This window comes from Lagenorhynchus albirostris, chromosome 3 (genome assembly GCF_949774975.1).
Source record: "Lagenorhynchus albirostris chromosome 3, mLagAlb1.1, whole genome shotgun sequence".
Lineage (NCBI taxonomy): Eukaryota > Metazoa > Chordata > Mammalia > Artiodactyla > Delphinidae > Lagenorhynchus > Lagenorhynchus albirostris.
The window spans coordinates 94,725,328-94,739,020 of record NC_083097.1 but is presented as its reverse complement, the minus strand read 5'-3'; the positions used below and the strand labels follow the sequence as shown (position 1 = coordinate 94,739,020).

The following is a 13,693-nucleotide window of genomic DNA, read 5'->3' as shown; positions in this document are numbered from 1 at the left end:
TAACTGATATCTAAAAAGCACTTACTAATCAACTCTCTCAGTGACCCTACTCCGCCAGCACCTGGCCTCCAGCATAGGGGAGCAAGGGGCATGTGGGACATAAGTGAACAGATGACCATGTGAACAAACAAAAGGGATAAAGATTCCTTTCCTTAAAAATTAGTCTATCGTAGAGATCAAACGTCTGGATACCAAGGGGGAAAGGGCGGGGGGGGGGGATGAACTGGGAGATTGGGATTGACATATATACACTACCATGTATAAAATAGATAACTAATGAGAACCTACTGTATAACACAGGGAACTCTACTCAATGCTCTATGGTGACCTAAATGGGAAGGAAATCCAAAAAGAGGGGATATATGTATACATATAGCTGATCCACTTTGCTGTACAGTAGAAACTAACACAGCATTGTAAAGCAACTATGCTCCAATAAAAAGTTTAAAAAAAATTAGTCTAAATGTATGTCATAATTATCGAACTTTGTTAATTAGATGGTGTCAAGAGTACCTGTGGGACCAATAGAAACTTTAAAGTTGATTTTTTGGAGGGGGTGGGGGATGGTGTGGATGTGGTTGTTTTGGTTTGGGATTTCTGGGGGCTAATTACTAATTTCTCCTCATTGTAAAAGGTTTAGAGTGTTATTTTACTTCCCAAGTGTAGTCGCTTTTGTTCTGGTACTTAGGTCAACGCCCGCTCTATTTGTGGAGGACGTTTCGTCATGATGCTTTTGAACGTGGATGTCGCTTGTGTCTGGACTCTAGTAAAACTAAGGAGAATTCTAGAACAGCTATTTAATGGAACCTTGTTTCTCAAATTCTGGTTTAGCTACAGGGAGGGGGAAAAAAAGACAATAGCCAACATTCTTGCCTAGAGCAGTAGTGCCCTTTGAAAATGCTTTCTGTGAGAAATTTTTATTCTTTTTATCAGTTTGAGGCTGTCACATGGAGACTCAAGGAATTTAATTTTTTTCTCTTACCTTTTTCGTGCCATTAATTAGAACTGAGCAGCTGTAAACACAGTGATTCAAAATACAAAAATGTCTAAATGAACTGAAAAAATATTTGCTTTCATTTGTGCTCGATTTCTAATTAGACAACCACATTTAAAGTTGCTTCTAGGTAAAAATATTAGCATTTGTAAATGAATGATACTATATGACACACTTATTTTTCCCTTTGTCTTATCGACCAAATTCAAACTTCTGAAAACGTTCTTTTCAGATATACCCGAAATCTTGTGGATCAAGGAAATGGAAAATTTAATCTCATGATTCTATGTTGGGGCGAAGGACATGGCAGGTAATACAACTATTCATTCAGATATTTATTCAGTATTTATTCCAGCATGTGAAAAGTACAGTGCCAGGCTGGCCACGTGCCTTGTGAGCACTAACAAATCGCATGTTGTAATTATTTGTTCACAATGTCCCCTAATCCCAGCAAAAATTCTCATGGGAATTAGTGTGAGGGGTTTAGCATATACCATGTATTATGACAGACCTTCCCCCAAAATGAGTAGTAAATCAAAGGAGGTGGAGGTAAGTAACCAGCTTAATTATTCTCTCTGTGTTCTGTGGAGTTAAACTTTCTATGAAGTTGTGCTAAAACTTGACCTTTGTGGTGCTTTGAAGTGTGTAAACAATTGTCGGACCAAAGACCAAAGCATCCAGATTTGGAGCTAGAAAAGCAAATCACAAATTCAGAAAATTTCTTTCTACTTCAAGCTAATTGTTTATTTTCTGTATACAGAAGATAAGACAACTTAGACTAATACCAATTCTTGAAACTTGGTCCCTTAATTTTTCCTTAGTTTATACATTTGCAAGTCTTACTACCAGTCAAGTATTGTTACCTCTTTCAGCAGATCCTTCTCAGTCTCTTGAGAATGGTAAAAAAAAAAAAAAAAAAAAAAAAAAAAAGCCAATAATCCAGACCCATTTTTGGTGGGGAAAAAGTAAACATGAATTTACAAGATTTTGGAAAGTTAGGTCTATAGAGTGCATTTACTTACTCATATAGAATGAGGTTGTTTTCATTTTCTCAATATTTCTTGAAAGCAGATTATATGTCAGGAGTAGAACAAGGCTCTGTGAATTAGAAAACAAGTTCTCATGATACATATATGGGGTAACAGAATTCAACATATGAAATACATGCTATAGCATATACAGGTTCATATTTTTTAATCAACCCTATAGCTAATACTACGTAATAAACTTAAATACTATTTAAGATTATAGGAATAAATTCTTTCCCCAGATCCAATTTGCTTTTTTTCTCCCATCAATATTGGGAGATAATCACAGATAGGATACTCTAAATGTATAAAATATTAACATTTCATATGCTTTATAGTATAATTTTCGGCTGCTAACACACACGTGCATACCTTTTGTCCCCCAGAGGAAGGAGAAAAAAGAAAAAGCCTGGGGAAAAAACACTGTTATGTGATCTTCTCAATGTGATACAGTTACAGATAAAGGATTTTTATCCACTCTAAAATTTCTGTAATGTAGTTTTTAAGTCAAGTTCTAGCCCAGCTTAATTGAGTTATTAAAAGCTATATTTTGGAGAAGATAAATGATTACTGGTTTTGTGTTTCTGTTATCAAAGGAGTATTACAACAAGGTTTAAAAAGATGAATTGTTCTTCTGTAAGGGTATGGGTCAAAACTGTACCCCTTATATGCATTGATATGGAAGACATAGTATTTTATTACTTTGCCCTGAACAATGTTGAATTATAAATTGACGACATTTAAAACTCCAGCTGAAATGGATATTGGCCTGGGAGACGTCCTATTGACAGTTGGCAGCTGTAAGCTCTGGACAGATTGTTACAAGTGTGGGTTCTGGACCATCTACTGAGTTTAGTTGTCATTTTGTGTATATATAGCAGTATCCACGATCACACTGACTCCCACTGCTTTCTGAAGATGCTGCAGGGAAATCTAAAGGAGACATTATTTGCCTGGCCTGACAAAAAATCCAATGAGATGATCAAGAAGTCTGAAAGAATCTTGAGGGAAAACCAGTGTGCCTACATCAACGGTAACATCCAATTTTTCTAACAACAAGTGGGAAAAACCTTGAGCTCCCACTTGAAATATTGCTTGCTTATATGTGTGCAATAGAACCTGGATCGTGGAGTCATGATTTCATCTGCTTAGGAAGTGATCTAAAAGCAGTGGGTTTTGTCTTTTTAAAGCTTTGCGTGTGGATTGGAATCACTTATTAAAAACATATGCATGCAGGTTAGTGTCCACCGAAGAGTCATTTACCTACCAAGTCTTAGGACAGTTAGAATCGAACATGAATTTACATAAGTAGAGTCTTTTAATAAAGGCGTGAGGCCAAGTTGGAAGTGTTAGTCTTTCATTAGAAAATGTAAAGAAATGTTCCGGAACTGATTAAGAATGCTAGCTAGTCCCTGTTTTACTAAAGTGCATACAGCTTACTTTAAAAAGAGTATTCTCAAGAGAAACTTTTTGAAGCACATTATTTAGCAATGATTGCTAGATCTCTTACAAAGAATTCATTCTTTCTTCTAAATGTGGTGTGGGAGAGCCAAATGCTCTTCAGTAGAGGCAGTGATTAACATCTGTGTTCCTAAAGGACTTAGTAACTTTCCAAAAAGCTCCTTAAAGCTTCCATGAGATAACTTTTTTTATAATTAATTAATTTATTTTTGGCTGCGTTGGGTCTTCGTTGCTATGTGCGAGCTTTCTCTAGTTGCGGCGAGTGGGCTTCTCATTGTGGTGGCTTCTCTTGTGGAGCACGGGCTCTAGGCACATGGGCTCAGTAGTTGGTGGTGCACGGGCTTAGTTGCTCTGAGGCATGTGGGATCTTCCCCTACCAGGGATCGAATCCGTGTCCCCTGCATTGGTAGGCGGATTCTTAACCACTGTACCACCAGGAAAGTCCTGAGATAACTTTTTATATTATTCCCATTTACAGATGAAATTGCCAACACATAGGAAGATTAAATAACCTGTCCAAGGTCACTCAGGATTTGAACCCAAAGAATTTGATGCCAAAGCCCACAGTCTTAGTTGGGATGCTATCCCACTTATATAAAATAAAATATTACAGAGGTTTTTCTGGCAAAGCAGGTTCTTTCTTCTCAGATCTTAACGTTCAGTATTGGCCTTGATACTTGGTCTAAACTTGTTCAGTTAGTTTAAGAATGCAAGTCAGTTACAGAAGTCAGCTTGTATAGGAAGTTTTTCCCCCATTCACATAACAAAGGAGTTAGTTTCTCAGGTGGTAGGAGACTCTTATTTGAGGGTTGCTGTATATAGCAGGCACACCAGATTTCTAAGAACAAGATTGCTGGTACTGCTCAAAAGCCAAAAGCCTTTCAGAGTAATAACTTTCAGCTAGAGTCATAGAGTCATTATAAAGCTACATTAGATCTTGGAGAACACCTAAGATTTTTTTTTAAGGGTCTTCAGTGCAAAAGTCTATAGGAGCCAAGCAGGTAAAGTGAGTGAGTGATGCAGGCCGGAACTAGGCTGTGGGAACTGGTGTGCAAGCTGCCCTGTCTAAAGGGACAACGTGGTCACCCAGCTCCAGTGAGATCGTCCTGACTTCTTTTTCCATAGAGGTGGGAAATTCTGATTGTTACGGGAAATTTTGCCAATCAGTAAAATACTCGATAGGACAGGCAAAATATTTCTGTAGATGCATTACTCAAAAGCCACCAACTTGTAACCTTTGATTTTTTACAGATGCAGGAGGAGGGCTAGATGTGGATAGTGATTGGGGGGGGAAAGGTGTTTCAAGTACAAGAGAGAACATGGGTGAAGGCACAACCCATGTTTAAAGAACGTTGTTCATTCAAACATTGCAAAGAATGAAGACTATGCAAGAACGGTCTAGCCAGAGGGGAAGATGAATGGGCTTGGATAGGAGTAGTAGGAGAGTAAAGTAAGATCAGGGCCTTAGCCTCCAAGACTAGCTTAAAGTAAAAACTTTCTTTGGCCAGCAGAATTTTGTTCGGGAATATCTTGATTAATCCAGTAGCAATATGCGTCATAGGGTGGAAGAAAGGGAGAGTGGGGCAAGGAGATCAAGTTACTTATTGTAATAGGCAGAAGGTGAACGTTGCCTCAACCAAGCTGGCATCCCTAAGTATCACCAAGAAAAGTCCGATATTACTGTGACAGTACATCATTGGCATAAAGGAAAAGGAGGCAAAGACATAATAATAATGCTGGGATTACTAACATTTAGGGATTAGACGTGAGCTTTGGGGACTTCTAAAGGATGGGTGACTTGTTTTTGTGGGATCTTTGCTTGCATTGGGTGGTCTATTGGAGGTGCAATTGGAGGAAAAAAAATTATTTGTATAAAGGGCAGTCAGTTCTTCAGAATGTTTAGCTTTTGTTCAAAAGCAAGCCAGTGTATTATAAAAGCAGTAGGCTATAGAATCAAAGAGTTTGCAGATCTGAGCATTAGGCCCCATTTTTTGTTTTTGTTTTTTTTTTTTTTTGCGGTACGCGGGCCTCTCACTGTTGTGGCCTCTCCCGTTGCGGAGCACAGTCTCCGGACGCGCAGGCTCAGCAGCCATGGCTCACGGGCCCAGCCGCTCCGCAGCATGTGGGATCTTCCCAGACCGGGACACGAACCCGTGTCCCCTGCATAGGCAGGCGGACTCTGAACCACTGCACCACCAGGGAAGCCCAGGCCCCATTTTTTTAAATGACGAAGACAGAAGAGCCAAGAAGTTCTGAGTTGTTCAATGGTAGTCAGTCTAGCTGGGAGTAGAACCAAAGTCATCTGCTTCTGGGCTTTGCTCTTTGTCATGCAAGCTCATGGAGCTAGATCGTAAAGCATAAGGCCAAATTAGGTGCCTATACTAACTACACTAATACACTGAATTCCTTCCTTGATTAATCTTCCAACTCTCTCCTTACTATATAAATTTCTTATCAACATAGTTATAAAAATCAAGTATTTTGTTTATTTTAATCTTCTTGAAGGCGTCTCCCCCAGGCCTTTTGACTTCCTTCAGTGTGGATTGGTTGGCTAGGGCTCATCCTGTGGTCCCCTCACATCATCCAGGCTTTCCCTTTACTCTCTCCTGGTGCTTATTCCCTTGTTTCCTGGTCTCGTCTGCTTTGTCTTGGGTTCGTGGCCTTGTTTTGGTGGAACATATCCTCCAACGGCCCTATGAGAAAGGGTTCATGGAAAGTAAATTTCTGAGACCTCTTATATCTAAAAATCTCTATATACAACCCTTGCAACTTGATAGATAATTTAGCTGGATATGAAATCATGACCTGGCAGTCATTTTCTCTCAGAACTATGAAGGTAATCTTTTGTCTTTCAGTTTCCATTCTTCTTGTTCAAAGCCTGGTACCATTCTGATTTTTGAATCTTACTATGTATGAATCCTACTTTTTCTCTCTAGAAACTTTTGGGGACTTCTCTTTGGGTGTCTTTTCTCTGTCCCCAGTATCACAGTGATGCAGTTTGTTTCATGACACTCATTGTGGTGGAAGCTCAGTAGGTTCTTACAATCTAGAAATTCATGTCCTTCAATTCAAGAAAATATTCTCAAGTTGTTTCTTTGATTTTGTTGTTGTTGTTCTGTTTCTGAAACTACTGTTGATCAGATATTAAACCTCCTGAACTAGTCCTCTAGTTTTATGGGGTTTTGGGGTTTTCTTTTTAATCTTTCCTATGTTCTACCTTTGGCCCTTTGTTCTTTGAGTCTTTGTCAGCTTTTTCTTCCAACCCTTCTATTCAGATTTTTATTTCTGCTATCATCTTTATATTTCTAAAACCTCTTTTTATTCTCTAGTCCTTTTTATATAGTATTTTCCTCATCTCTTTTTTTTTTTTTTTTCTTTTTTTTGGCCACGCTGTGTGGCTTGCAGGGATCTTAGTTCCCTGACCAGGGATTGAACCCATGCCATAGCAGTGAAAGCTCCAAATTCTAACCACTGGCCTGCTAGGGAATTCCCTTCCTCTTAGCTCTGTGAAGATATTAATGATAAGTTTTTGGTTTTGTTTTTTTAAGGCTTCTCTTGAGTAGTGTCTATTTCATGTTGCCTTTTTTTCAGGTTGCTCTGGCCTCTTTTATACTAGAGGCTCTGCTCACATGTGTGATGGCCTTGACTATGTGCTAATATTTAAAAGCCAGAGACAAAAAAGTTAATTGGTAGCTTTCAAACATGGATGGTGTTTGTCAACTGGACTTCGCTCTAGGATCGTCTGGTAAATCTTTTCCTTGAGGAACAATCAGTGGTGATATCCTCAGGACTTTTTTCTTGAGCTGATCAGATTCTCAGAGAAGCTGCTTCCCATCTCCTGCCTGGAGAAGAAATTCCTGTCTGGCAGCATTCTGGCAGCCATGTGATGAAGAAAGTGGAGATCTTACCACTCAGTGTGTAAATTTTCACTTAAGTCACCTGTTTTTCACCAGGTATCCACCAGTCCTGAGTTTATCTGTTGTACTCTTTCTAGAGAATAGATCTCTGATTTCTACCAGGGATGGAGGGAAGGTGAGGTGGTGAAAAAGCTTTGTGACGAAACTTAAATAGGCTTCAACCAGTTCTTGTATTTATAGCCCATGTTCACCTTCATTTCAGGAAGTACATGTGCTGCCAGTTCCTGAGCTGTTTGTTAGTTTCAGGATATAAATCAGGTTATTTCTTGGCCATCTCCAAGGGTAGCTGAGGATTTAGCTTTCTCTCCTCTGCAAAGCCATCCATCTACTTCTAAGCTTTCAAATTTTTAAAGATTTTTTTTTAAACTTTAATAAAGAAATTTTTTCTTTTATCTTTGTATGTTGATGTCTTTTTTATTCTTTTACTGCAGTTGTAGGGAAGTTTTTAGGAGAAAGCAGAATGCGTGTCATTTACTATTTTTAACTGGAAGTTCAATTCTAACTAACTTTTAATAATTCATATGTATCAGTTGATTTAGGATCTTGGGCAATTGACCAGATTTTTACCTACAGCTAGCATCTAAGCTCCTTCATCTACCCATCCCTCTTCAATATTGTTTAGATTCCATTGGCTTACATCGAGTAGAGAATATTAGCCATACAGAACCTGCCGTGAGCCTTCACTTGTACAGTCCGCCTTTTGATACGTGCCATGCCTTTGATCAAAGAACAGGACATAAAAACAAAGTCACCATGACATTCCATAGCAAATTTGGAATCAGGACTCCATTTGTAAGTATAATTTCTCTCTCCTGTGTTTAAATGCTTTGTGCGTTGGCAGCATTACACTGATGCATTGCTTTTTTGTTCTAGGTATTATTTAAATATCTTAAGTTTTAAGTATTTTTAAGTATTCTTGAGATAAGTCTTAACTTGGAGAAAAGGCCCATTATATTCTATTATTTTCTTTAACTTTGGAGACTGTATTTTCAATTTATAAAATAATACTTAAATTAGATGCAAAGAATTGCTTATTCAAAATTTCAAACTGTATGCTTATTCCTAAAGAAAATATTTTCTCTTCATTTATTAGGGAAATAGAGTGAGAACTATATTGATAAAACTGCTACTACTATGACTTAATGTTCATAGTTCCAGTTTGCTGAGATAACACAAATAACTTACATAGTTAACCTTTGCAAAGTTGAGACCCTATTCTGATAATAATAAATAAAGAAACTTGCCTGTTTTGATTGCCAAGTTGCTTTGTCTTTGAGTAGTGATGGCAACCAACAATAATATGGTGTGGCGATCTTCTATCACTGAAATAAATTGGCCATTTGGGGGAATGGTCTTTAGTTAGTCATGGGAATGCCCAGAAATACACAATGCATGAAAACAAAGACTGAACATCCTTATCAGTCTTATGAAAGTACAGCCTTTGAAAGAAGCTAGGGCAGAATTTTCTCAAGTGATTGCTCTGCTTATTTCCTGCATTACGAGCCCCAAGAGATACTCTTATAGCAGGAAGGAAACAACAGGGCTCCACTGCCGTGCAGTGGATTTTCCTATACTGCCAGAAAAGCAGGACTACTTAGAACAAGCAGAAATGCCTCATGTAAAGATTCTTACACAGCTTTCTTTTTTTCTTTCCTACAGACAACTTCAGGATCACTGGAGAACAACTAAGGAGCCCCAGACCCTCTGAGGTTTTACTTTAAGGTCCGGTGAAAGTTTTGCCTTGGACAGGAAGCCCTCCTTCCATTTGCTGTCCAGTAATATACTTTACAAGGCCAATACTTAGATCTACTATAAGACAGATGCTAATTATAAGGCATTAAGTAAGCAAATAGTGCCCTGAGCTACTGTAGAAGAAAAAAATCCCACTAAAGATAAAAAGGCTTGTGATTTTAAAGGCCAAATCAAGTGCTCCACTCATTTTACCCTCTAAACCCATTGGAACTATACTGGGAATGTGGATGAAGGTTTTTATAGTTTTTGGAAACACTGGTCTCTGAACTATAATTAGCAATAAATAAAAACGACATGAAACCACTCACCTTGTTACTTGGAGGACTAAATGTAGATGTCTTCATTATACTTTGTATGTTCTTAATATTTGAAGAGAAGTTTTTGAATCTGTGCATTTTATTTTTTCAATCTTATTTTACAAATTCCTGTTCTATAAATAATAGGGTATTGTAGATAGAGAAACTTAAGGCACTTTGCCATTTGGTAATGAAATGAAGGGCAGAAGATTTAGAAAAATACAGGTACCCAAACCCACAACAAACCAAAATTCTAAACTCATGTCTAATGTGTCCAGTGGTCAAAGACTTTGTACTGCTGCCAGAATTGCCAAATAATTTTAATAAAAGTGGATTTGAACATAATTTGAAGTTGTCTTTCTCTTTCACATAAGAATTTCATATAATTCACGGCTTCTTAGGTTCATGCAGACTACCAAAAGCACTGCAAAAGATGCTTTTATGATGTAAGAATATAAGAAGGCCAAAAACTGCATTCAAAAGGAGCTTACTGGGCTTCCCTGGTGGTGCAGTGGTTGAGAGTCCGCCTGCCAATGCAGGGGACACGGGTTTGTGCCCCAGTCCGGGAAGATCCCACATGCCACAGAGCGGCTGGGCCTGTGAGCCATGGCTGCTGAGCCTGCACTTCCAGAGCCTGTGCTCTGCAACGGGAGAGGCCACAACAGTGAGAGGCCCGCGTACCGCAAAAAAAAAAAAAAAAAGGAGCTTACCTTTTGGGGCTTTTATATGTGTTCACTAACTGGCCAGAGATACCAACCCGAGGGTCTCTGGCCCTAGGGCAGCTCATAGACAATCAATTTAGCCTGAAAATTGTGTGTGAGGTCTGTATGTGTTTAAATATGAATTGGATTCCAACAGTTAAAAACCAGAGATTTCACAGAAGAAGGAATGGACTTTGAAGTATCTGGCAAGACAACCTGCATTGCGTTTTCACTGCTATCACTTAATGGGGCTGGGATCTGCCCCTTGGACGGGGCCGCCTCCCTGATCTGCTGCAATCCCCAGCTTGCCTGTTTCCCTTATTCATGTTACCTACAAAGCCCACATGTGCATTTGAGTTTGCTGCCCCCACTTTAGGCAATTTTCTTAGGAATATCTGTCGTAATCTTGGAATTTATTATCTCTGGGAACTTAATTAGAAAGTAAAGTCCTTTGAAGATGGTTCTGGTTAGGCCATTGATTGTGGTGTTTATACCATGTCATAGAATTATTTACATCATTATACCTGTGCTTCCTCTCACCTTTGAGAAGGATGTGCACATTTACTGAGTACTTACAATATACTAGGCATTGTTACAAGTTGCTTAGATGTACTAACAAACTGAATTCCAGAAAACTTCCTTGTGAATTAGGTACTGTACTGGTTTTCTACGGCTGCTGTAACACTACCACAAACTTATTTTCCTACAGCTCTATTGGTCAGAAGTCAGAAGCTTCATGGTGCCATGTGCAAGGCTCATGTCAGAGGCTTATCTTTTGGTGTGGGTTCATTAACCATATACTTGGACAAACTGGTTGATGAATGAAGGCCTGTTACCTGTGTTTCATGGGAAGGGACAGCATTACATTTAGTAATGTGCTTAGTCTTTTTTTTTTTTTTTTCTGACTGCAACCACTTAGAAATCTCAAATGCTAAAGAACTCTCCAGAAAGGCCCACACACAACAAATTTGCATACAATTTCAGAAAAGATTCCTGAACCCCGTGAAGGCCTTTAGGCCCCAATTAAAGAGCTCTGCCATGTGTGAGGCTTTCCCAAGGCTCGTGGCAAATGGTGGCTATTTCACTTCATTTTCTGAGCAAGGAAGGTGTTAGCAAGCTGGGCTACTAGCTAACCTTTTAAAAGTTACAGTGAGGTTTCTAGGAATCAGCAGACGCTGGTGCAACCTTGTCTGAGACATATCTACACATTTCACAAGGTCAGTTCTCTCTAAAGACATTGCAGACTTTCACAACTTTACCTAGTTGATAGATGTTTTCTTGAAAAGTGTATGTGGGATACTGAAATAAGCCAGACACGGAAGGACAATATATGATTCCACTTATACAAGATATGCAGAAAAGGCCAATTCGTAGAGAAAAAAAGGTAGCCTAGAGGTTACTAGATGCTAAGGGGTAGGGGGAAATGGGAGTTATGGTTTAACAGATCCAGAGTTTCTGTTGGGGTTGAAGAAAATGATTTGGGTATAGATAGTGATGGTGGGTACACAGCATCGTGAATGTGTCTGATATGACTGAATTGGGCATTTATGAATAATTAAAATAGTAAACATGTATTTTCCCACAATAAGTTATTTCTTTAAAGAAAGTGTATGTGCGAGAAAAGTGTGTGTGTGTGTGTGTGTGTGTGTGTGTGTGTGTGTGTGCTGGAATAGATAAGACTTCCTATCATAGAGAATACAAACGATATGAAAGGCATTGTGGTGAAAAGTATCTTTTTCATCCAATCCCCAGGCTCTCGGTTTTCCTCTCTCCATGTAACCTAACCTATATTACCACTCTCTTGTGTTTCCTCATTTACTTTTCCCCATTGTTTACACAGGGTAGCATTCTAAAGTCCATATGGTGCACTTATAAGATCTTTCCATATCCAAATACAAACAGTTAACTCATTCTTTTGTACTGATGGCTGGCTGCTTGGTATTACACTGTATGAATGTATCATAGTTTAGTCCACCAGTCCTCTATTGATGGACTTTGACGTGATTTCCAACCTTCAACAGTTACAAACAATTCTGCAATGAATAACCATGTATGTGACGTCATTTCACAAATATCAGTTGACATGTCTTTATTACAAAACGACCAAGATAACTCAGCCCCCAAAAATGAGGTAATAGTGGAAGGTCATGGCAAGCTGCCCTGGCTGGAGAGGACCACTTGAGTGCAGAAGCTGTCACCTGATGTCATCACTTCAATTCAGCCACTTCCACCTATTCATTGGTCAAATGTGTTCTCTTGAAGCCTCCAACTGTCAGAAGCTTGACATTCACAGAGATTACTTATCACAAATAGGAAAGCCCTGTGTTCGTGAGACAACTAATGATCAATTTAGGATTCTGCCCATGCTCCATACGAAAGCTGATGCGTTCCTGACATTTGGTTTTTGTTTGCTTTTGTCACTGACCTTTTTGAATGATTGAGGATGTGATGGCTTTATGTGCTATTTGAAAACATGCCTCAGGTTGCTTAATGAGGGGCATTTTGTTTATTTCTTAAGTAATTCACAAAGAGATGTAAAGAATCTCAGAGACTGAGATCTGCTGAATGTGATTTTGAGGACTGACTTAAGCCTAAGTCAGTAGTCTGAGGGATATACTTATACAAGGAGACGGTCATCTGCTTGACATATTTAAATCTGTATATCATATGATGCAGTGGCATGTATATTTACCTAAAAGTGCAACCAGAAAAATTCCTTGCACATGAAGGGGAGAAATATAGAGCTAGAAAGTAATCTAATGCAATTGAACATTGATTAGCCTTCCATGCCAAGAGCCCTCCTGGACATGTCATAAGAAAAAAAGTGTCATTACAGCAATAGATCACTATGATGCACCTTTCAGTGAATGAAAGTATGATTATAATGAGTCTATGCAGGATTCATCTAACTGATAAATATAGTGCCAGCATGGAATCACGAAGATGAAACGTACTTGAGTGAGCATATTGTCAAACAAATCTTTTGATACGTGAGGAAAATGAGGCAGGTGAGGTTAGGGTTAACCGCTGTCCCAGAGCAGCATCGTGCCGGGCCGGGTTCACACAGCCCCGTGGGAGCTGATATTGAGGAATCTCACAAGCTGATTGGTAGATTAAAATTGGCCATAATGGGAATAGTTACATTGTGGCAATCTGTCAATACTACAAATCAAAGTATGTAATTCTCTACCTCAAGAGAGTCTGCTAAATATTTGACGGCATATACCACTATATCTAAGGCTATTCAGCCAATTCAAAATAAAGACAAGGTTTGCCTGGACTGTTTAAATATACATTTTTATCCTTTCACTGTTATTGGATTTTTGCATATATAGAAAAATGTTATTGTCACTTCAGAGAAATCCTTTAAAGTGAGACAGGGATATTATTTCTCCCCTCCCCATTTCAGAGATGGGGACATGTAGGCAGATGTAGATAAAATAGTTTACCCAAGGACACACTGCTAGGCAACGGGAAAACCAAAATAGATGTTGGTTCTGCCCGGGACACGTTGGACCTTTGGCAGAAGAGAAAAACAATTAAG

The 13,693-nt window shown here is 38.8% G+C and overlaps 1 protein-coding gene across 3 annotated transcripts in view; it reads left to right on the top strand.

Moving 5' to 3' along the window:
- The window catches only part of LOC132517005 (cysteine dioxygenase type 1), a 37,999-nt gene extending 28,206 nt beyond the window's left edge, over nucleotides 1-9,793 (top strand). For all 3 annotated transcript variants that reach the window (XM_060143416.1, XM_060143415.1, XM_060143417.1), the window contains 4 exons: nucleotides 1,227-1,304; nucleotides 2,901-3,055; nucleotides 8,023-8,192; nucleotides 9,060-9,793. In XM_060143416.1, coding sequence (XP_059999399.1) covers nucleotides 1,227-1,304; nucleotides 2,901-3,055; nucleotides 8,023-8,192; nucleotides 9,060-9,089 — 433 coding nt within the window. In that variant the 3' untranslated portion in view covers nucleotides 9,090-9,793. The remainder of the gene's footprint in view (nucleotides 1-1,226; nucleotides 1,305-2,900; nucleotides 3,056-8,022; nucleotides 8,193-9,059) is intronic.
- Nucleotides 9,794-13,693: the final 3,900 nt, after the last annotated feature.